General features: G+C 47.5%; 3 protein-coding genes and 1 long non-coding RNA gene across 19 annotated transcripts in view; 1 reads left to right on the top strand and 3 right to left on the bottom strand.

Annotated features, from left to right (window-relative positions):
* The window catches only part of LOC117654295 (gastrula zinc finger protein XlCGF49.1-like), a 346548-nt gene that overhangs the window by 236974 nt on the left and 85769 nt on the right, over window positions 1-23805 (bottom strand). The gene's annotated exons all lie outside the window — the stretch shown is intronic.
* On the bottom strand, window positions 3397-3840 carry LOC117654319 (cuticle protein 16.5-like). The gene is made up of 2 exons (XM_034400899.1): window positions 3740-3840; window positions 3397-3651 (listed from the first exon to the last, which is right to left on the bottom strand). Exons 1-2 carry the CDS (start codon window positions 3749-3751, stop codon window positions 3445-3447), a joined length of 219 nt encoding a protein of 72 aa, XP_034256790.1. The 5' UTR covers window positions 3752-3840; the 3' UTR covers window positions 3397-3444.
* LOC117654320 (cuticle protein 16.5-like) lies at window positions 3972-5058 on the top strand. The gene is made up of 2 exons (XM_034400900.1): window positions 3972-4525; window positions 4610-5058. The coding sequence occupies exons 1-2, from the start codon at window positions 4514-4516 to the stop codon at window positions 4808-4810; spliced, it is 213 nt and encodes a 70-aa protein (XP_034256791.1). The 5' UTR covers window positions 3972-4513; the 3' UTR covers window positions 4811-5058.
* On the bottom strand, window positions 18815-23023 carry LOC117654322. The gene is made up of 4 exons (XR_004588304.1): window positions 22895-23023; window positions 21852-22063; window positions 21672-21779; window positions 18815-18920 (listed from the first exon to the last, which is right to left on the bottom strand). It is a non-coding gene; the product is annotated as an uncharacterized LOC117654322 (long non-coding RNA).

Genomic DNA, 23805 nt, shown 5'->3' with positions numbered 1-23805 from the left:
GGCGGCCAGCACCACGAGGAGGAAGACGACCTGCAACAGCGGCAACAGCAAAAGTTAGCAAACACGTGGGGCGGGACTTCCACTGTCCGTCGCACCACAAAACGACAGAGGGACTCACGGAGGAGTTCATGTTGGTGGTGAGACTGAGCTGCTGGACTCAAATGTGACGCTCACCTTCCACAGCCGCTGTTTTATACACAGCCCAGCCGCTTGATGGACCCAGCGGGCCGCGTCGACCAGAGTGGGGGCAGATATGGGGGCGGGGCGGTCGTGGCGTCATCGGTGTCGGAAGAAAGCGATTCAAGCCCCAAATCGTGCGAGACCAAATTTAGGCAATCCCCGAAGAACAGGGGTATATATCAGGTACCTTTTGGGTGTAATTAAAAACTTACGGGCTCCGAATGCTACTTTTGAATGTTTTTAATTTTCTGCACAACCTGAAAATCGGAAACAGTTTTCGAAATCAATGTTCAGATATCACAAAACAATTTTAAAAGACCTCCCTCTGCACAGGAGCATCTACTTGATGTTTTCTTCGGGAGACTGAGCTCTTAAAGGGGGACCCTGGTGAAACTTCCAAGTACGCTTCAAAATAATCCCAGAAAGTTGAAACTTTGTTAGTGACGGAATTTTCAAATTCAACTTCTGTCCTGAGATATGAGTTTTCAAATTTCAACATTTAAAAAAAAGTGATTTTTTCCCCTTTTTTCAAACTTGAAGGCGTGTTTTAAAAAAAGTAGGTCTGATATCAAGATTCCGTCACTAAAATTTGTCGACAAGTTATCAATGAATAGAGTCCATGCAAGACGACTCATGTAGGTGTCAACCAGGAACGCAGGAAGTCTTTCTACGACAAAAATTTTTGTCGACTGAGCAATGCTGTGAACTTGAGCGTAGAAGCCAACGACAACTGATCTCAATGTTATTTCCTTCCAAATGATAAAGAAACTACCCACCCAGCTCAAAGGTGTTCAACCTGTTGAATTTCAAACCTTCTATGCACATTTTTATCTATGAACTTTGAAAATACTATTTTTTGGAATTTTGACGATTTTTTCACCAGGGTCCCCCCTTAAATGTTTCTCATCCCTCATGTTGCGTAGCGCCTTTAAACGTAGCATAGCCCACTCTTGCGGCCGCCTTCAGTTAGAGATTTTTGGCGTACAAAGGTCGAAGTCCGTCCGGCATTGAGACGACGCACTTCTCTTAAAATAAAGCAACTGTGGGCCAGCGCGGATCGACGCTCGATTAGTTTCCTTTTATACTGCCACAATCTGAATGCCGCCCCTGCCTCCCCCTCGCATCGACTCGCACACTGTGGTCAGCGTGGCGGCTCCACCAGGCATCCAGGCGGCGCGTATAAAACGGCGGCCGTGGAGGCAGAGCGTCACATTTGAGTCCGCAGCAGCTCAAACTCACCACCACCATGAACTCCTCCGTAAGTCGGCCACTGTCGTCTCGTCGTTCCAACCCGACTCCGGCCTCAAGCTGAAACTGACTGGTCCTGTTGCCGCTGTTGCAGGTCGTCTTCCTCCTCGTGGTGCTGGCCGCCGTGGCCCAGGCCAAGCCCCAGTTCCTGTCGTACGCGCCGGCAGCGTACGCAGCGGCCCCCGCCTACTCCTACTCGTACGCGCCCTCCGTCGCCTACACCGCCCCCGTTGCCGCCTACGCCCCCGCCGTGGCCGCCGCACCCTACGTGCGCTCTGCCTACACGTACTACTGAGCGCCGACGACGCTTCTGACCGACTTCAGTGTCTACAGCATGGCCGGCAGCGCAGCCCGCCCGATGAGGCTTGGAAAATAAATTGCTGAGAACCACTGAATCGTCTTTTTTCTTCATTTTCAGAAACGATCGCCTCGCGTCACAAAGCGCTTGAACAACTTAACGTTTCAAGGTCGCGTTGGAGCAAGCCAATACTCCTCTCAGTGACCAAAACACATGAAGCCTTGAACGAACAGGGGCACCCAAGCCTACGGACCATGCGTGACTTTAACTACGCTCTACAAATCAAAGAGTGTACATGGTACGCTCTAACTGGAGCATGCCTCCAAGCACGCTCTAACTAGCGCATGCCTGCTAGGCATGCACTAACTAGTGCATACATGCCATGTACACGCTAACTGAAGCATACATTTACTGCATAAGGGATAGGGAGTTTTCTGCATCAGGAAGCGTGTACTTGGCATGTATGCTCTAGCTAGTGCATGCTTGGCAGGCATGCGCTAGCTAGAGCGTGCTTGCAGGCATGCTCCAGTTAGAGCATACTATGTACACTCTTTGATTTGTAGAGCGCAGCTTTCAAAGAACTGCTTCGTATTACTAAGATATTCTCTTTGATACTGGCAAACGAAACGAATTGTCTGAGATTTAGCAGTGCTCAGCAGACGTTTTCCGGCGACTGTACTTTTGGACCATTAGCCTCTGAGCAGCTGAAAGGTATAAAATGCACCAGGCTACAGAGATCACTGTGGCTCGAAAGAGGGAGATGGCAATCAACCATTGACTGCATTGACCAATAGGTTTTAAATGGAGAAGATATTTAGCTTCAAAAGTCCTCATACAATGGCTTTCTTTACAAAAGTTCGATAACTGCTCAGTTTTCGTTTTAAAAATGGAAACATATGTCGGTATTACTTGATTTGTCTTGTCCCGATATCGACATGTTAGGAAGATATTAGTTCAAACAACTTTATTCAACACATAATTTCATGGGAAAATCTGCTAATGGCAGGCTCTCAGTTTAGCGGAAAATGGAAGCAACTCAACCGAAGTGCTTTGACTTCATTGAAAAAAATCGTGTGTAAAACTTTATTTAACCTGTGTTCTTATAAAATTAGTGTAAAAGGAGTCCGCTCTACCTCTGACCTCTAAAATTTTTAAGTTGTTAAAAATAACCGCTAAACGTATATCAGAGAAACAAACACTTTCACCTGAATGCATTTCCATTCCACTGTCTCAAAATACCACTACGTTTACGAAATATCAGTTGTGAGGCATCTGTTTCCTAATATAACGGAAAGTCATCAGTTGCAGTAATCTTCAACGAAGTCTCTTTACACTAATATGTTTTCCTTTCCTGAAACTTTATCTTATACTGTTTCAATTTCGTCATCGACCAAATTCTTGTGTCAGTCTAAATTTTCTCTGCAATTCATTTTTTGTTTTTTTTCTAATACAAATGCTGAAATGGGCCTTTTTCCTTCTTTTGATTGCTGGACCATTTCGAAAAGGCATTTTTTAGCCACACTGAACCAGGCCGGTATGCGGCAATCGAGCTGCTGTCCTGTACCATGTTGTTTCTGCTTTGGTAACGATAAGGGTTTTTAGAGGGTGGTAAAAGGGGCTCATGTCAAAAGAGAAATATAAGGTGATTCAAGGCTTTATTTCTCTCGATTCATGAGTCAGGTTTGATAACCAAAAGCGGGCTTGGCTGGTGTTACAGCTCAGTAGTACGTGTAGGCAGAGCGCACGTAGGGTGCGGCGGCCACGGCGGGGGCGTAGGCGGCAACGGGGGCGGTGTAGGCGACGGAGGGCGCGTACGAGTAGGAGTAGGCGGGGGCCGCTGCGTACGCTGCCGGCGCGTACGACAGGATCTGGGGCTGCGGCTTGGCCTGGGCCACGGCGGCCAGCACCACGAGGAGGAAGACGACCTGCAACAGCGGCAACAGCAAAAGTTAGCAAACACGTGGGGCGGGACTTCCACTGTCCGTCGCACCACAAAACGACAGCCGGACTCACGGAGGAGTTCATGTTGGTGGTGAGACTGAGCTGCTGGACTCAAATGTGACGCTCACTTTCCACAGCCGCTGTTTTATACACAGCCCGGCCGCTTGATGGACCCAGCGGGCCGCGTCGACCAGAGTGGGGGCAGATATGGGGGCGGGGCGGTCGTGGCGTCATCGGTGTCGGAAGGAAGCGATTCAAGCCCCAAATCAAGCGAGACCAAATTTAGGAAATCCTCAAAGAACAGGGGAACGTTTCGGGTACCTTTTGGTTGTTAACAAAAACTTACGGGCTTCGAAGGCAACTTTTGAAAATTTTTCATTATCTGCACATTATCTGCACGGTCACCGTTTTCGAAATCCATTTTCAGAAATCAGAAAAATGTAAGGGAGCTCCCTCTGCACAGGAGCATCTTCTTGATAATTTTGTCATCGGCAGACTGAGCTATTTAATGTTCCTCATGTTGCGTAGCGCCCTAAAAGGGAGCCCACTCTTGCGGCCGCCTTCAGTCCAAGATTTTTGCCGTACAGGAGTCAAAGTCTGTCCGGAACAGAGGTGACGCGTTTCTCTTAAAATAAAGCATCTTTGGACCAGCGCGGATCGACGCTCGATTAGTTTCCTTTTATACTGCCACAATCTGAATGACGCCCCTGCCTCCCCCTCGCATCGACTCGCACACTGTGGTCAGCGTGGCGGCTCCACCAGGCATCCAGGCGGCGCGTATAAAACGGCGGCCGTGGAGGCAGAGCGTCACATTTGAGTCCGCAGCAGCTCAAACTCACCACCACCATGAACTCCTCCGTAAGTCGGCCACTGTCGTCTCGTCGTTCCAACCCGACTCCGGCCTCAAGCTGAAACTGACTGGTCCTGTTGCCGCTGTTGCAGGTCGTCTTCCTCCTCGTGGTGCTGGCCGCCGTGGCCCAGGCCAAGCCCCAGTTCCTGTCGTACGCGCCGGCAGCGTACGCAGCGGCCCCCGCCTACTCCTACTCGTACGCGCCCTCCGTCGCCTACACCGCCCCCGTTGCCGCCTACGCCCCCGCCGTGGCCGCCGCACCCTACGTGCGCTCTGCCTACACGTACTACTGAGCGCCGACGACGCTTCTGACCGACTTCAGAGTCTTCAGCATGGCCGGCAGCGCAGCCCGCCCGATGAGGCTTGGAAAATAAATTGCTGAGAACCACCGAATCGTCTTTTTTCTTCATTTTCAGAAACGATCGCCTCGCGACACATTAGCGCTTGAACAACTTAAACGTCTCAAGGTCGTGTTGGAGCGAGCCATACTCCTCTCAGTGACCAAAACACATGCAGCCTTGGACGAACAGGGGCACCCAAGCCTACGGACCATGCGTGATTTTAACTACGCAGCTTTCAAAGAACTGCTTCGTATTACTAAGATATTCTCTTTGATACTGGCAAACGAAACGAATTGTCTGAGATTTGGCAGTGCTCAGCAGACGTTTTCCGGCGACTGTACTTTTGGACCATTAGCCTCTGAGCAGCTGAAAGGTATAAAATGCACCAGGCTACAGAGATCACTGTGGCTTTCGTGGTCGAAAGAGGGAGATGGCAATCAACCATTGACTGCATTGACTAAAAGGTTTCAAATGAAAAAGTTACTTAGCTTCAAAAGTCCTCATACAATGGCTTTTTTTTTTTTACAAAAGTTCGATGACTGCTCAATTTTTGTTTAAAAAATAGTAACATATGTCGGTATTACTTGATTTGTCTTGTCCCGATATCAACATATTAGATAGATATTAACTCAAACAACTTCATTCAACAAATAATTTCATGGAGAACTCTGATAATGGCAGGCTCTTGGTTTAGCGGTAAATGTAAGCAACTCAACCGAAGTGCTTTGACTACATTGACAAAAAACGTTTGTAAAACTTAATTTAACTTGTGTTCTTATAAAATTAGTATAAAAGGAGTCCGTTCAACCTCTGACCTCTTAAATTTTTAAGTTGTTGAAAAACACCAACTTAACGTATGTCAGAGAAACAAACTTTTTCACCTGAGTGCATTTCCATTCGACTGCCTCAAAATACCACTAAGTTTACGAAATATCAGTTTTGAGGCGTCTGTTTCCTAATATAACGGAAAGTTGATCCAGGAAGCGGAAGAAGGGGATAACTCAATTTTGGACATTTTCCAGGAGAAACCAAAAACTGTTAGCAGGGTAAACTAAAACAAAAAAAAATGAATGTTGCAGATGTTAATAGTTCCAAAAAGCATTAGTAAAATTTTGGAAAAAAATCAAAAGTGTAAGGTCACTCGGTAGAGGATTTCTGCGACTTATCACTTTGCGTTGAAATGGAAAACAGAGTCAGCTCACCTTATATTTCCTAAACCAAGAGGAATTTGGAGACAAGTCAAGTGGAACAATAGTCTGCATAAAGTGTTTGTTACCCTGGTGCATTTTTTGGACTTAGCTCTTTTTTCCAATTTGAAATTTAAAATTGAGGAGGGGTTAAGTTGAGTTGATTCTTTATACACTAGATTCATAAAAATACAAGTTGAGTTATATCCTTTTGCCAATTTGTCAAACGGACTCATGTGGACTTCGGTTGAGTTATCTCCATTTTCCAATGAAATTTAGACCGTAAAAGGGGTTAAGTTGAGTTATACCCTTTTTCCATGTGGATTTTCGCCTAAACTGCTTGGAATTCAGTCAAATAATTTGGTGTAACGATGTAAACCATTCTAAGGCACACTAATAAAATAAAAAATCAATTTGGGGATAAGTCAAGTTATTCCCTTCTTCCGCTTCCTGGATCAGTTATGAGTTGCAGTATTCTTCAACGAAGTCTCTTTTCACTGATCATGTTTTCCTTTCCTTAAACTTTATCTTATACTGTTTCAATTTCGTCATCGACCAAATTCTTGTGTCAGTCTAAATTTTCTCTGAAATCCGTTTTTTGTTTTTTCTTATAACAATGATGAAATGGACGTTTTCCCTTCTTTTGATTGCTTGACCATTTCGCCAAGGTACTTTTTAGCCACAGTGAACCAGGCCGGTATGCGGCAATCGAGCTGCTGTCCTGCAGCATGTTGTTTCTGCTTTGGCAACGATTGGTGTTTTTAAAGGGTGTCAAAGGGGCTTAAGTCAAAAGAGGAATATGAGTGATTCAAGGATTTATTTCCCTCGATTCATGAGTCAGGGTTGATCACCAAAAGCGGACTTGGCCGGTGTCACAGCTCAGTAGTACGTGTAGGCAGAGCGCACGTAGGGTGCGGCGGCCACGGCGGGGGCGTAGGCGGCAACGGGGGCGGTGTAGGCGACGGAGGGCGCGTACGAGTAGGAGTAGGCGGGGGCCGCTGCGTACGCTGCCGGCGCGTACGACAGGATCTGGGGCTGCGGCTTGGCCTGGGCCACGGCGGCCAGCACCACGAGGAGGAAGACGACCTGCAACAGCGGCAACAGCAAAAGTTAGCAAACACGTGGGGCGGGTCTTCCACTGTCCGTCGCACCACAAAACGACAGCGGGACTCACGGAGGAGTTCATGTTGGTGGTGAGACTGAGCTGCTGGACTCAAATGTGACGCTCAACTTCCACAGCCGCTGTTTTATACACAGCCCGGCCGCTTGATGGACCCAGCGGGCCGCGTCGACCAGAGTGGGGGCAGATATGGGGGCGGGGCGGTCGTGGCGTCATCGGTGTCGGAAGGAAGCGATTCAAGCCCCAAATCAAGCGAGACCAAATTTAGGCAATCCCCAAAGAACGGGGGAAATTTTTTCGGGTACCTTTAGGGAGTTTAAAATTTTACGGGCTCCGAAGCAACTTTTGAATTTTTAAATTTTCTGCACAACCGGGAAAGTCGGAAACCGTTTTCGAAATGAATGTTCAGATATCAAAAAACAATTTTAAAATACCTCCCTCTGCACAGGAGCATCTACTTGATAAAGTTGTCATCGGGAGACTGAGCTCTTCAATGTTTCTCATCCCTCATGTTGCGTACGCTGTTAAAAAATGGTTGTATAGAAACAATCAGATGAGTGAAAATTTAGTCGTTCCAAAACAAAGAATTTAATCATGAACCAAAGCGAAAGAAATGTCGTTGAATCTTGTAAGCGACAGTTTGTCGTTGAAGAACAATTCTTGTTACCTCCCTTAACGATACTATTTGTTAGAAACAAAAATTTTTGCAATTATCTGCTCAATTAAAGCATTTTTTGAATAATCATCTTTTTGGACTTCTTTAGTCATAGCAACATTACTATTTTTAAAAAAGAATTAGGCAAAAAATTTAGCGACAAAAGTACCCATGAATCTTGTCCCAGACATTACAAATCTTTTGCTTACAAGACTTGTCGTTGACCAACCATTTGTTGTTGGTCAACGACTTGTTTTGAAAGTAACTGCTAATGTGTTCTTACAAGTTAGTCCTTGGAAATTATCCTTTAGTTCCAATACGAGTTTGGTTTAACAAGCTATTCGTTGACAGCAAAATTTTTCGCTAAAAAAAAATTTGCGATAAATGTTTAGCTAAGTTACGATAAAATTTTTTTCATGTAGCGCCTTTAAAGGAAGCATAGCCCACTCTTGCGGCTGCCCCTTAGAGATTTTTGGCGCACAGGGGTCGAAGTCAGATCAGCACTGCGGAGACGCCCTTTCTCTTAAAAAAAAGCAACGTGGGCCAGCGCGGATCGACGCTCGATTAGTTTCCGTTTATACTGCCACAATCTGAATGACGCCCCTGCCTCCGCCTCGCATCGACTCGCACACTGTGGTCAGCGTGGCGGCTCCACCAGGCATCCAGGCGGCGCGTATAAAACGGCGGCCGTGGAGGCAGAGCGTCACATTTGAGTCCGCAGCAGCTCAAACTCACCTCCACCATGAACTCCTCCGTAAGTCGGCCACTGTCGTCTCGTCGTTCCAGCCTGACTGCTGCCTCAAGCTGAAACTGACTGGTCCTGTTGCCGCTGTTGCAGGTCGTCTTCCTCCTCGTGGTGCTGGCCGCCGTGGCCCAGGCCAAGCCCCATTCCCGTCGTACGCGCCGGCAGCGTACGCAGCGGCCCCCGCCTACTCCTACTCGTACGCGCCCTCCGTCGCCTACACCGCCCCCGTTGCCGCCTACGCCCCCGCCGTGGCCGCCGCACCCTACGTGCGCTCTGCCTACACGTACTACTGAGCTGTTACACCGGCCAAGCCCGCTTTTAGCGATAAACCCTGTGTCTTGAGGAGGACAATAAATCCTTGAATCACCCAATCTCTGTCTCTCTTGGCTTTTGTGCCCTTTGACCGCCCTGATTACCACCAACCGCTCATGAAAGCAGAAACAAAATAGTGCAAGACAGTTACTTGATTGTCGCACTTTGGCCTGAATTACTGCACGGTGAAAACGGTTTCTGGGTTTGCCGGGAAGCCAATGGTTAAGGCGAAATCGACTTCTAGGGAGTTCCTGGGAAAACCCGGGACAGTTTTTACCGTGTCAGGCTGTTACATACTTCGGAGAAATGATCCAGGAACCGCAAGAAGCAAAGAAATCCATTTTGGAAATTTTTCTTCAAAAACAATGAACTATTTGCAGGGACAGCTAGAACCTTATAAATAACTTCTGTATAGGTACTCTGCAAACTCAACAGTTTCAGTAGTACAGCCTCTTCTGCGTGTACTGACAAGTACACTCTATTGAGCACTGTACTCTACAAACTGAAGTTGTACTCAGTAGCATCTGAGACGCATATTGGGCTATTATGGTACACATCTACAGATGCATCTAGCATACCAGTTAGTATGCATTTGCTAGAACTCAGCAAGTATGCATCTGTAGATTTCTCAGTGTATGCATCTGTGATGTGCTATTAAGTAGCTTGTAAGGTATGCGTCTACAGATGCGTACTGAGTACAACTTCAGTTTGTAGAGTACAAGTCTGTGCTTTCACAACGAGTAGGCGGATTGTCATTTTTAGTTTGAGAGCCTAGACAGCTCAAGTTTTAAATCAAGTTTCTAGACATCCTGCTATCATGTGAGAGTAGAAATGGTTCCAAAATGATTCTGGAAATATATGGAGTTATGACATAATTTCTCCGAAGTATGTAGCCTGACACGGTAAAAACTGTCCCGGGTTTTCCCAGGAACTCCTAGAAGCGATTTCGCCTTAACCATTGCTTCCCGGCAAACCCAGAAACCGTTTTCACCGTGCAGTAATTCAGGCCAAGTGCGACCAGTACTGTTTTACTAGGATACGGGGGGTGGAATCACTGGGCCCAAAAAAGAGAGAAAATTTGTTAATTTTTTTTGCCAGGGTTTTCCGAGCCCTTTTCCGTATTCCCCCGTTAGGCCGTACAGACCCGTACGCCGCCACCCGTAGGCCGGAACCTGTAGGCCGGAGCCTGTGAGAGCCCTGGAGCTGCGGGGCTCCACGTTTTTTTGCCGGGCCTTTTTAAAAATTTTGCCTATTCCGGGCCCCAAAAATTTTCCCTTTTTCCCTTAAAAATTTTTCAAATTTCAAATTTTTTTGTTGACTATCAATTTTCCCTAGAAAACCTTGAGTACACGTTAAAATGGTAAAAATTTTAAGGAAAAAATAAAAAAGTTCCGAATGTTGATTTAATTTAAAAGACTCAACGGCACAACGTCCTCTCAAACTAATTTCGTGCATCTGGGGGGATAACTGGATACGATGATACTTGTGGAAATTACAGTTTCTTTAATTTTTCCAAAATTCGAGCCTTCTAGTACCCCCTTTAGGCCTCCCTAATTCTCCGGTAGCCCTTTCTTCCGTAGGGGACCGTATGGTTTTCAGATCATTGAGACCCCCAGTTTTGAAAAGGCTCGGAGACCCCCGCTTTCCCCAAAAACCGTACTTTTCACGTTGGGCCCGGCCTTGGTTTTTAAGTTTCACCCCGGCAAAAAGGGAAAAAAATTTAAAAATTTGCTTCTTGGTCCTGGACCATCCCCCAAGTATGTTTCCTGAACGGTAAAAATGCCCGGGGGTTTCCCAGGCCCAAAAAGCCCGCCCCTTTTGGCCCCGGAACCCCAAAACCGTTTTCTGAAATCAGGCCAAATTCAACCAAAAAGAAAGGGCCCCTATTTTTTTCTGCTTCTGGGGTTTGGGTTAATCGGGGGTCAAGGGAAAAACCGGGGCCGGATTTATTCAAAAATTTTTTCCCCCTTTAAACAAAAGGGTTTATCGCTAAAAGCGGGCTTGGCCGGTGTAACACTCAGTAGTACGTGTAGGCAGAGCGCACGTAGGTGCGGCGGCCACGGCGGGGGCGTAGGCGGCAACGGGGGCGGTGTAGGCGACGGAGGGCGCGTACGAGTAGGAGTAGGGGGGGGCCGCTGCGTACGCTGCCGGCGCGTACGACAGGAACTGGGGCTTGGCCTGGGGCCCCGGCGGCCAGCACCACGAGGAGGGAAAACGACCTGCAACAGCGGCAACAGGACCAGTCAGTTTTTAGCTTGAGGCCGGAGTCGGGTTGGAACGACGAGACGACAGTGGCCGACTTACGGAGGAGTTCATGGTGGGGTGAGTTTGAGCTGCTGCGGACTCAAATGTGACGCTCTGCCTCCACGGCCGCCGTTTTATACGCGCCGCCTGGATGCCTGGTGGAGCCGCCACGCTGACCACAGTGTGCGAGTCGATGCGAGGGGAGGCAGGGGCGGCATTCAGATTGTGGCAGTATAAAAGGAAAAATAATCGAGCGTCGATCCGCGCTGGTCCAAAGATGCTTTATTTTAAGGAACGCTTCCCCCCGGCCGACTCCGCGGCAAAATTTTGGCTAAGGGGAATTTTTTGGTAGAGGGGGGCTTTTTTCAATCTCCGTGCCATTTTTTCAGGAGTTTTCCCCTTCCCCCGGAGGGCCCACATTTTTTTAAAATGGGATTTGGGGAAACCCTACCGTGCAAAGGGAAAAGAAATTTCCGGGCTTAAGTTCATTGTCCTTTTTTTTTGGGGTTTTTTCTTTTTTTCCCGGGGGGATGGGAACAAAAACTGGGGGGGCCCGGCCCCCTAATCCGATCGCCCTTTTAAAAAAAAGAAATTTTTCAATTTTGGGTGGCCCCTTTGGGCCCAAAAAATTTTTTCTTTTTCCTTTTAATCATTTTCCCCAAACCCAAAAAAAGGGGGAAAAAATTTTTTTCCCCTTTCCCCCTTTTTTCGTTTAAGGGGGGAAAGTCTTTCCCCCCCTTTTTCCCGAAAAAGGGGCACGCGGCTTAAGGGCGGGGGGGGTTTTTGGGGGGCTGCTGTCCCGGAGGCCGGGGCGGGGCCCCGCGGCCGCCCAGGGGCCCCCTTGCGCCCGGCCTTAGGGGGGAGGGGGGAGGGGGAAGTCGAAAAAGGGTTTGGGGGGTTCTGCATAAATTTCCGCCCACCGGGGGGCCCCGGCCCGACCGGTGGCCGCCCCCGCCCATGTCCGAGCCCAAAAGGGGGCCCCACCGGGGGGGGGAAAAAAAACGGCTTGGGGCCACCCAAAATAAAGAAAGCCCCCGGCGAGTGGGGGAAAAGACGGGGGCGGTGGGCCCCGGGGAAAAACCCGGGGAAAAACCCTAAAACGGGCAAAAAAAATTTCCCCTTGAATTTAAAAAGGGAGGGGGGAAAAATTTGGGAGGGGTCCCGTGGGGTATTTTATTGGGTTTTAAAAGGGTTGTCCAGCCCGGTTTTTTCCGGGGGTCCGGTTTTAAAACCAAATTTGCCCTTGTGGGGCTTTTTGGGGAAGGGGCCAAAGGCCCCCAATTTTAAAGGCCCGGGGTTTATGGGGGGGAAAAAAGCTTAAGGAAAGCGTCCCCTTGTTCCGGCAGTTTTGCTCCCCCAAAAAATCTTCTAAAGCCCCGCGGGGGGGCCCCAGGGGCCCCCCAAATGGGAACTTTGCTGTCTCCCGTGCTTTCGGTCCCCTTGGCGGGGGAGCCCCATTTTTTCTGAGAAAAAATTTTCGAAAATCCTGAATTTTGCAAAAAAAAAATTTTTCAAAACCCGAACCCGTAAGTTTTTTTAAAAAAAAAGGCCCCCAAAGCCCCCCTGTTTTTAGGTTTTCCTTTTGGGGCGCGTTTGGGCAAATCTTTTCCCCGCCCAGACCCCAAACCCCCCCCCCCGCCCCCAACTGATTTCACCCCCGTGGGTCCTAAAGGGGCCCCTTTAAAAAAAACAGGGCGGGGGGTAGGTCCTTTTAGCCGGTCATCCCCCAAACAGTCCCCGTGATTTTGTTTTGGTAGGACGGGAAATCCCGAGGGTTTTGAAAAACTTTGCTGTTAGGTCGTTTTCCCCTTTTTCCCCGGTTTGCCCAGGAAGCCGAGAAATCCTGTCTCCCCCGGCCGTCCCCGGGGCCCCCGCCACCCTACCGACCGCCCTCCTCGTACCCGCCCCCTTTCCGCCTCCCCCCCCCGCCGTGGCCCCCCCCCCACTTGCGCTCTGCCTACACGTACTACTGAGCTGTAACACCCCCAAAGCCCCTTTTGGTTATCAAACCTGACTCATGAATCGAGAGAAATAAATCCTTGAATCACCTTATATTTCTTTTTTGACATGACCCCCTTTTTACCACCCTCTAAAAACCCTTATCGTTACCAAACAGAAACAACTGGTACAGGACAGAGCTCGATTGCCGCATCCGGCCTGGTTCAGTGTGGCAAAAAATGCCTTTTCGAAATGGTCCAGCAATCAAAAAAAGGGAAAAAGGCCCATTTCAGCATTTGTATTAGAAAAAAAAAAAAAAATGAATTGCAGAGAAAATTTAGACTGACACAAGAATTTGGTCGATGACGAAATTGAAACAGTAAAGAAAAAGTTTCGGGAAAAGGGAAAAACAATTAGTGTAAAGGACTTCGTTGAAGATTACTGCAACTGATGACTTTCCGTTATATTAGGAAAAAATGCCTCACAACTGATTTTTCGTAAACGTAGTGGATTTTGAGACAGGGGAAATGGAAATGCATTCAGGTGAAAGTGTTTGTTTCTCTGTTTAACTTTTAGCGGTTATTTTTAACAATTTAAAAAATTTTTAGGGGTCAGGGGTAGAGCGGCTCCTTTTACACTAATTTTATAAAACACAGGTTAAATAGTTTTACACACGTTTTTTTTTAATGAAGTCAAAGCACTTCGGTTGATTGCTTCCATTTCCGCTAAACTGAGAGCCTGCCATTAGCAGATTTTTTTATGAAATTATGTGTTGAATAAAATTTTTGAACTAATATCTTCCTAACATGTCGATATCGGGACAAAACAAAACAAGTATACCGACATATTTTTCCTTTTTTAAAAGAAAACTGAGCAGTTTCGAACTTTTGTAAAGAAAGCCATTGTATGAGGACTTTTTAAGCTAAATATCTTCTCCATTTAAAAACCCATTGGTCAATGCAGTCAATGGTTTATTGCCATCTCCCTCTTTCGACCACGAAAGCCACAGTGATCTCTGTAGCCTGGGGCATTTTATACCTTTCAGCTGCTCAGAGGGTAAAGGTCCAAAAAACAGTCGCCCGGGAAAAACCCGCTGAGCACTGCCAAAACTCAGACAATTCGTTTCGTTTGCCAGTACAAAGAGAATATCTTAGTAATACGAACAGTTCTTTGAAAGCTGCGTAGTTAAAATACGCATGGTCCGTAGGCTTGGGGCCCCTGTTCGCCAAAGGGTGCATGTGTTTTGGTCACTGGGGGGTAGGGTTGCTCCAAACCCACCTTGAACGTTTTAAATTGTTCAAACGCTTTTTGGCGCGAGGCGAACGTTTCTGAAATGAAGAAAAAAGACGATTCGGTGGTTCTCACAATTTTTTTTTCCAAACCTCTCGGGGGGGGGTGCGCTGCCGGCCATGCTAAACTCGAAGTCGGTCAAAGCGTCGGGCGCTCAGTAGTACGTGTAGGAGAGCGCACGTAGGGTGCGGCGGCCACGGCGGGGGGGTAGGCGGCAACGGGGGGGGTGTAGGCGACGGAGGGGGCGTACGAGTAGGAGTAGGCGGGGGGCCCCTGCGTACGCTGCCGGGCGTACGACAGGAACTGGGGCTTGGCCTGGGCCACGGCGGCCAGCACCACGAGGAGGAAAACGACCTGCAACAGCGGCAACAGGACCAGTCATTTCAGCTTGAGGCCGGGTCGGGTTGGAACGACGAGAACAGTGGCCCACTTTCGGAGGAGTTCATGGTGGTGGTGAGTTTGAGCTGCTGCGGACTCAAATGTGACGCTCTGCCTCCACGGCCGCCGTTTTATACGCGCCGCCTGGATGCCTGGTGGCCCCACCCGACCACAGGTGCGAGTCGATGCGAGGGGGAGGCAGGGGGGTCATTCAGATTGTGGCAGTATAAAAGGAAAATAATCGAGCGTCGATCCGCGCTGGCCCAAAGTTTCTTTTTTAAGAGAAAAGGTCCCTTTTGCCGGAGACTTGACCTTTTTACGCCCAAAAAACTTAAATGAAGGGGCCGCAAGAGTGGGCCTTTTAAAGGCGCTACGCAACATGAGGGATGAGAAAATTTAAGAGCTCAGTCTCCCGAAGAAAACATCAAGTGATGCTCCTGTGCAGAGGGGGGTCTTTTAAAATTGTTTTGTGATATCTGAACATTGATTTCGAAAACTGTTTCCGATTTTCAGGTTGTGCAGAAAATGAAAAATTTTCAAAAGTTGCCTTCGAAGCCCGTAAGTTTTTATTAACAACCAAAAGTTACCCGAAACGTTCCCCTGTTCTTTGGGGATTGCCTAAATTTGGTCTCGCTTGATTTGGGGCTTGAATCGCTTCCTTCCGACACCGATGACGCCACGACCGCCCCGCCCCCATATCTGCCCCCACTCTGGTCGACGCGGCCCGCTGGGTCCATCAAGCGGCGGGCTGTGTATAAAACAGCGGCTGTGGAAGGTGAGCGTCACATTTGAGTCCAGCAGCTCAGTCTCACCACCAACATGAACTCCTCCGTGAGTCCCGCTGTCGTTTTGTGGTGCTGCGGACAATAAAAGTCCCGCCCCGACGTGTTTGCTTACTTTTCCTGTTGGTGCTGTTGCAGGTCGTCTTCCTCCTCGTGGTGCTGGCCGCCGTTGCCCAGGCCAAGCCGCAGCCCCAGATCCTGTCGTACGCACCGGCAGCGTACGCAGCGGCCCCCGCCTACTCCTACTCGTACGCGCCCTCCGTCGCCTACACCGCCCCCGTTGCCGCCTACGCCCCCGCCGTGGCCGCCGCACCCTACGTGCGCTCTGCCTACACGTACTACTGAGCGGTGACCCCGGCCAAGCTCGCTTTTGGCGATAAACCCTGTGCCTTGATGAGAGGGAAATAAATCCTTGAATCACTCAATCTCTGTCTTTCGTCTTTGTGCCCTTTTATCGCCCTTACAACAACCAACCGTTACTAAAGGCAGAAACAACATGGTACAGGTCAGTTGCTTGAACGTCGCACGACGGCCTGGTTCACTTTGGCGAGAAAATACACTGGAGAAAGCATTTAGGAAGTGGATGAAGGGAACAAGTCCAATTAGGTGAGTTCCCAAAAGAAACGGAAACAAATTAGCAGTGAAATTTTATACTAAACTAATGGTTATTGTGAACGATGCGAAGTTCAAATAGCCTCAGTAAAAGTTTGAGAAGGAAAACATCAAAACTTATGTAAGGCCACTTGGTTTTTCTGCGAGTCCTCTCAACTGGTCCTCTCAACTGGTATAGTAATAAACTTTGTGGAATTTTGTGACAAGTCAATTGGAACTGAAGCTGAAAGTGCTTATTACACTGATATAGTTTCTAGGCTTTCGCCCAACTTCAGTATATTAAGTTCACCGTGTTTTGTAACTCCCGATTCATAAAAATGTGTAAGTTACATTGGTCATCTACTGAAAATATTTTCAATACGAATGCACTGTAGTTGCTTACATTTTCGAGTCGAGTCAAGCCAAGGCAGACTGGTAAAAGAGACTGGCGCCATGTCGTCGTCAAAATAGAGGGCGTAGGGAGGAAAGACCGTAGTCAGACTGCGAGTGCCGGCTGTCTCCAAATGTTTTCGTGAACAGCGAAGTCACACAGCGGTGACGCACAACGCCAGGCGACGCCAGGGAACTGCAGCAGAATTAAGGAATCATCTCTTTCGTTTCCCTACTCAACGGCCTTTGAGCGCGACAAAGATAGGAGGAGATCTCTGCGTCCACCTGAACAGACCTGCTGCGAACGGTCGGACGCGGACCGCCGGCTAATCGCCCTGAGGGTAGGCAGCCCCGTTTACTTTTGTGCCACATGGGTGGCCAGGCTTCTGAGAAGGTGGGCGTAGGTGTGCAGCAGAGCCAAGCACAGAAGGGCGTGCACTGGTAAAACTAAAGCGTAGTATTACCTTACGCCAGCGCGCCACGAAGGCAGGCCAGCCATTTGACACGTCACAGGGAAGCCGTACAAAACAAGACACCAATACACCAGCATACTGGTAAACGTATATACAAGCCACTGCAGCGTAAACTAATTGCGCTTGAAAACAGATGGTAATACTACGCTTTAGTTTTACCAGTGCACGCCCTTCTGCAGCAGTGAAGAGGCTGTGGACGATGGCTTGCCTACCTACGCGGCGCATGCTCAGAGCATTCCACTTTTTCGCCACACTCTAAATTTCTTACGAAGAAATTTCCCATAATACGAGGGAAATGGCGCAAGCATAATACGAAGGGGGTTTTTCTTCGTATTACAAAGGGTTTTTTCTTTGTATCTTACAATGAAGAAGCTGAAAAGTTCGTATTACGAAGGAATATTGCTTCGTATTATGCTTGCGCCGAATTCACTGTAACATACAAATAACTTAGGTCAAATTTCATTGTAAGACATTTAGAGTGCAGAAAGAAGACTGTTTGTTTGCAGCCCCAATGGCCCTCTACGTAGTGTCAGGAGTCTTACGGGAGTGCTCCAGCACAACATACCCGACTTTGGGACATTTTGAATTTTCAAAATCCTCAACTAGCGGTGAGAATCAGAATTCTCGCCGCGAAGTGGTGAGAAATTATTAACGCGTTGTATGATGGCTTGCAAGAACAATTCATGACAAAATTTGGTGAGAAATTTGATTCTCTCTCACCGCAAGACGGTGAGAAATATTTCTCGCCAAATTTTAATCGCGATGCTCAGCCTTCAGATTTCAGTGTACGTAGGATACCGCACGCTGTAATGCCTGGGTATCCTCTTATAAGCAGTGTGACCTACAAAGACATTAGATATGGGAGGGTCTCGCTTTCTGCACAGGTCTGTAGATCACGCATCGCCTACATTTTTCCCACCGCAGACTTTTAAGAAACAACACTTAACAAAAAAAATTTGGTCCATAATAGTGTTTGTATTTATGCTCATAGATCTTTGGCGATATGGCTATGGACAATACAATGAATATTTCAATAACACTAGATTGACGTGATAATTTGTGTCTTCGAAATACTACCAGTTAGAGGAGTACACAGGAAGGGATGAAGCATCTCCTAAATTTTGACATGGCATGAAAAACCAAACGTCAAAATGAATTTTCTTGGACATTTTTCAGTGTTGATTACGTAAGAAAACAGATACGAAAATAATTAAAAGCTCTAAATAAAACTTGCCTAAACTGAGCTTACACAATGATCATGTACACATTGGCATCGATGTAAGATTCAGATTTAAAAAGAAAATCAATCCATGTTAGGGGGCCGGGGATGGAGCTTGCGGCATAGAATCTATGTCACACCACGAACACAGCACTTCCACAGTAGCGTCGCATTCAACAAACATGTTCCAAAGAGCGAGATTCTGGGACTGACAATAAGGCAAGGAATGTTGACATAGAGATCCGTACGCGTTTACACGCTGAAGCACCAACCGCTTCAGACGCTTGAGGCCGCAAAGCCTAACCTCCAGCGCCAGGTCGGGACACCCGTACGGCTTGTCTACGTCCGCCACCAGCTGCAGTTCCTCCAGTGTGTCGGCGTGCGCGCGCGCCAAGGCCAGGGCGGCGCGCAGCGGGTAGAAGCCACAGCGCAGCCAGCGCAGGCCTGCAGGTGGCGCGGGGCGCGAGAAGACGGGAAGGGGGTCGGCCAGGGCGTCCTCGAAATTTTCAGTGCAGCTCCAGGAAGCGCAGGGACTCTTGGCCGCCACCTTTGCAGCCACTCCTTCTTGACGTCCACCGGGGCCCGGCTGTGCAGGCGAGGCATCGCCGGGCCTGGTCCACGTGCTGCTGCTGGGGGGGCACGAGCTGCAGGCGCTCCAGGCGGGGGGGCCACCCGCTGCAGCACTTGCTGGCAGAACGGAGCCGACGTGGAGCAGTCCAGGCCGGTGAGGGTCAGCACCTGTGGAGGAGTGGCGTCAGTGCCTGTCAAACGGTGGGCGGAGAGGCTCACGGATACGAGCACGGATATCCAACGAAATAAACCGCTAGAAAATGAGTCTCATTTTCATGTTTGAGATTGAAATACACTACAAACCTGTCTATTTACTGGACACTAACAAATGCATGCTTGCAAGTATACACTTACAAATGCATGCTTGCAAGTATACACTTACAAACGCATACATGGCCAAGTACACACAAATGCAAGCTTGGCAAGTACACATTTACAAACGCATGCTTGGCCATAGACAATCAACTATATCCATAGACCAACTGCTTCATGCCCGGGTGGGATCCATGTGTTACGCCGCTCCCCGATTGGGCCGTACCTTTCACTTCAACATTTTAAGGTTAAAAATCGAAAATGTCAATTTTAGAGGGGTGATTGCATTCAGCCTGTTCAAATCTATGTTTGGCTCTTGGTTTTTGAGCAAAGCTTTTTGGTATAAAAACCAAGTGAAAAAACAAACAATCAGTTGTCGGCACGAGCGGCACGAGCGGTGTTCCTCCGTAAAACTTCCTCTGAGGCTCTAAAATTAAAGTTCATTTGAAAAATCGAGCCGTTTGATGATATTCCTCATTTATGTGAGCTTCTTTTTCACCCACTGAAAGCAGCTGAACATCAACTTAAAAGGTATAAACTGTTCCACAAGTGTGGCATCGACTGCACCAAGCTGCCTCCGCCAGCGAACGCCGCGTTCTGATTGGTGGAGCTCGAGCCTCCTCGACCAATCAGGACGCGGCGTTCGCTGCCGAGGCAGCTTGGTGACCACAGCCGACCAAAGACGAGTGAAGTGAAAGGTAACGACCAATCAGGGAGCGGCGTAACACATGGATCCCAGCCTGGGCATGAAGCAGTTGATCTATGGATATAGTTGATTGTCTATGGCTTGGCGTCGTTTAACTCCATGCTAAGCATAAGCATTTGTAAGTGTGTAAGTACTTGGCCAAGTGTGCGTTTGTAAGTGTGTAAGGGGGAGTGGGGTCATTCCGGACACTTTGATTTTCACTGGGTTTGAGTGAAGATAACTCAAAAGCCCGCCTAACAGAGGAAGATAATCAATTAAAAACGATAATTCCAAATCGCCAAGGTAGGAGGTCAAGCCGTTTGGCTGTGGTCGCTTCTCGAAATTTGAGTAACCATCAAAAATAGGCAAAAGCTGCATCTTTACCTCGTATTTCCATGTACTTATCGTACCTTACCATCAAGTTAAGTCCCATGGTTAAAATTTTATCATATTATATGGTCTTAGGACTTTACTTTGGCGTTTCGGGAGTGCTCTTATGACTCGCCGTTTTCTTACAATTGAACATCAAAGGTTTTTACTACCTGTGGGGTAAATCCGGGCAAGAAGTGTTGTTTTCTTCAATTTCCCGCATAATGTTAAGGTAGTAGGTTCAAAATTGTAGACATGCATCCCCACCTTTGCGAAGCATAAAGAACGAACGAAAAACAGCATTGCAGCATTGAGCTATACTCACGGCAGTGTTGTCAATTTAGGGGTTTTGATAGAAATTATTCCTTATAATATGCTTTGAGTAATAATTAAACACTTTAGTTCGCAGCAAATGTCCTTGTACGCCTTCTGAAAGCATGCCTCACATCAAAACAAGCGAAAGTAAGCTCGAGTAGTGTCAAATTTTAAGGTCGTTCGGAATTGCCCCATAGGTCGTCCGGAATTACCCCAGCCTGGGGTAATTCCAGACACGTGCAAGGCTTTTGTTAGGCGCCTATATACACTGATAAAAATTTTGTCGTAACTTAGAGACACATTTATCGCTAACTTTTTTAGCAACAAGATTTGTTATGGAACGAATAGCTTGTTAAACCGCAGTCGTATTGGAACTAAGGGATAATTTCACAACGACTTACTTGTAATAACGCACCAACAATAACACATCAACGACAAGTATTGAAAGTCCAAAAGAAATTTTGTAATGTCTGCGACAATATTCATAGAGTACTTTTGTCGCTAAATTTATTTTTTTAACAATAGTAATTTCCCTATGACTTAGAAGAACAAAATAGATCATTATTCATAATATGCTTTAATTGAGCAGATAATTGCAAAAGATATTGTTTCCACACAAATTGTATCGTAAAGAGTGATAACAAGAATTTTGTTCTTTAACGACAAAATGTCGCTTACTAGACTCAACGACATTTGTTTCGCTTTGGTTCATGATGAAATTCTATGTTTTGGAACGACTAAATTTTCACTCATCTGATTGTTTCTGTACAACCATTTTTTAACAGTGTATAGATCTCCCTAACCGTTGCTGAGATTTGGCTTTTATGTATGTCATTTTGAAGGCAAAGGTCCATACTTTACTCTCCTGTTATAACATTTGACCCAAGAAGCATATTCAAGCTCAAAGAGCAAAAAGAAAAATAAGCGTCCGGAATTATCCCACTCTCCCTTACTGGCAAGAAAGCATTCGAAAGTAGACAGTTAGGATGGTAGTGTAATTTTGCTTGTTCGATGCTAGAGCTAGGCGTTCATTTTGTGGGCAATAGTATGCTTTTTCAGGGGCAACGAGGGGACTGCGAAAAAGCCCAACTCAATTTAAGAAACATTGATAAACTTTCTTTAAAAACTATTGATTCAAGTCTAGGGGTAAGAACAGTTTATCTAAGCTCAGCACTATTTGTAATCAGACCTTAACCTAGGGTTCAAAACCTAAAAAAAAGGAAACATATACTTTATACCTTCTGCAGACTTTCACTCGCCAACAAGTCCGCCTTGCCCTTGATTTGTTTGCTGCTGCTTGTGTTGAGCGCATCAAGAGCTGATGGAGTCACCTCAGAGATCAGGCCCTGCACATGACAGACAATACTAAGAAAACACTGCGATAGCATAAATGATTTGAGACGAGTCAACGCACTTACCCACGCTTCTAGCACTGGCCTCAGTTGGTAGAAATAGCTTTCTACAAGCTGCGCAGTGCAGTCAATCTTCACCTTCACCTTGGTGGAGTACCTGTCAGAGACGACCTCCGAGATGGCACCAGGCCCTTGGGCGGTCTTCACCCGGAACCCCTTATGCCACCGATCCTCATCTAGAGTACGGATCTCGTTGCTTCTCTCCACCCAACATGGCGCTGGACAACACGAGGAACCGAGCGAAAGACCGCTGTCAGACAAGGTTTCAGGCAATCGCTACGTGCAAACAGGGTGCAGGCCGCACCAGGCATCCGTATGTATTGTAACGAGAGAATTCTATACACGGTAAAAACGGTACCTGGTTTTCCCAGGAAGCCTATGGTAGAGACAGGCGATTTCCAGGGAGTTCCTGGGAAAACAAGGAACCGTTTTTACCGTGTAAGATTCATCAATATTATAAATTACTAACAACTAATTTTATTCCAGGAACGTGACCTCACGTTGAAACGAATGTGACAGAATATCACGTTGCAGAGAGCGTTGTGTCACATTCGTTTTAATGTGAATCAGCTAATTTATGGCCAATTTGCATTCAAACGAATGTGACACGGCACAGTCCTGAAAGGAACGTGAAATTTTATTACATTCGCTTCAACGTGATGATGTCACGTCCATGGGGGTGAGAGCGGGTGGGGTCTTTAAGCCAGCAAAAACGGCGTAATTTATTAAATTTTTTTTTTTTTTTGGGGGGGGGGGGAACCGTAAAACGTAATCTGAGGACGACCCCTTACCAGCCTAGGGAGGGAGTGAACTAGGCGGCACGAACAGGCTAGCTTCGTAATAACGGACACGTGTACGATATTTGCGATTGCATTAATGATAAGCTTAGGGGAATTCTCGGATTATGCAGGCATTACGGAATTAAGCGGCCTGAATTACGTTTACGGATTCACGCTGTCAGTAAAGAGTAGTAAGTAAAATAAACCATTTAACTCCACAGGCAGGACAAGTTATTCGGCGATTGCAACGGACTCAGAGTCGAACCTTACCTTGGGACGTGGCGTCCTGCTCGGCCTGCGCCTCTTGCTGCAGCTGCCCGCTGGCCGCCAGCACGCACAGCAGCAGCCTGGACGAGTCGTCCTTCGCGGGCCGCACCTCGCAGCGCCACGCCGCGTCTCCAGCGGCACCGCGGCGCAGCGTCACGGCGCACGCGGCGGTGGGGTCGGTCACGACGGCGGAGAGGTCCAACAAGGCCTGCGGCAGCCCTGCACACCGGGCAATGTACTATGAGCAAAGTCAATTATCGGGGACCGCCTTTTACAGCGACCCCCTAAGTAGCTCCTTATTTTATTTGAAGAATTGCGCTGAAAAAAAAATCTAGTCCAAAAAAGTCTACTTGGTCCAAAGCCATAAAATTGGAAATTAATTGTCATTAATCAACTAATTGTTAAGTGGACAAGGCCTGGTCTTGACGTCCAAAACCACAAAAATGTCTAAAACTATCTAACAGTGAATGCGTTTTGTTGAAACAAAATCACAAACAGAGGACTTAGGACCAGGACGGGCAAAAATGGTCGGGGGCAGAGCAGGTCATGAAAATCCGATGAAAGTTGCAGATTTTGAGATCATTTTAATGTCAAAAAATTAGGTAAATCTCCTCTCCACACGAGCCGGTGGCAACAATAGGCCTAGACACCCCCAAAACGCACGGATTCTATCTTTTGTTATCGAATCGATATATATATTTGTGAAAAAAAGGAGCAATTGGAAGGGTTTCGATTTTTTTTAGTGCGGAGGGGAGGGGGGAACTTAACTCAGTCCCATGAAACCTTTAAAAAAGTGTTGTGATGTTCAAATGATTGCATCCCATGCGGTCGCTTCGCACACACTGGTAAATACTCCAGCAGACGACTCTCTGCCGCTCTGCGTATAACGCTGTCCTCACTGCGCCTGCGCGCAG

The sequence above is a fragment of the Thrips palmi genome, unplaced genomic scaffold, assembly GCF_012932325.1.
Source record: "Thrips palmi isolate BJ-2018 unplaced genomic scaffold, TpBJ-2018v1 HiC_scaffold_10, whole genome shotgun sequence".
NCBI classification, from domain to species: Eukaryota; Metazoa; Arthropoda; class Insecta; order Thysanoptera; family Thripidae; genus Thrips; species Thrips palmi.
This window is presented reverse-complemented; position numbering and strand designations above follow the sequence as displayed.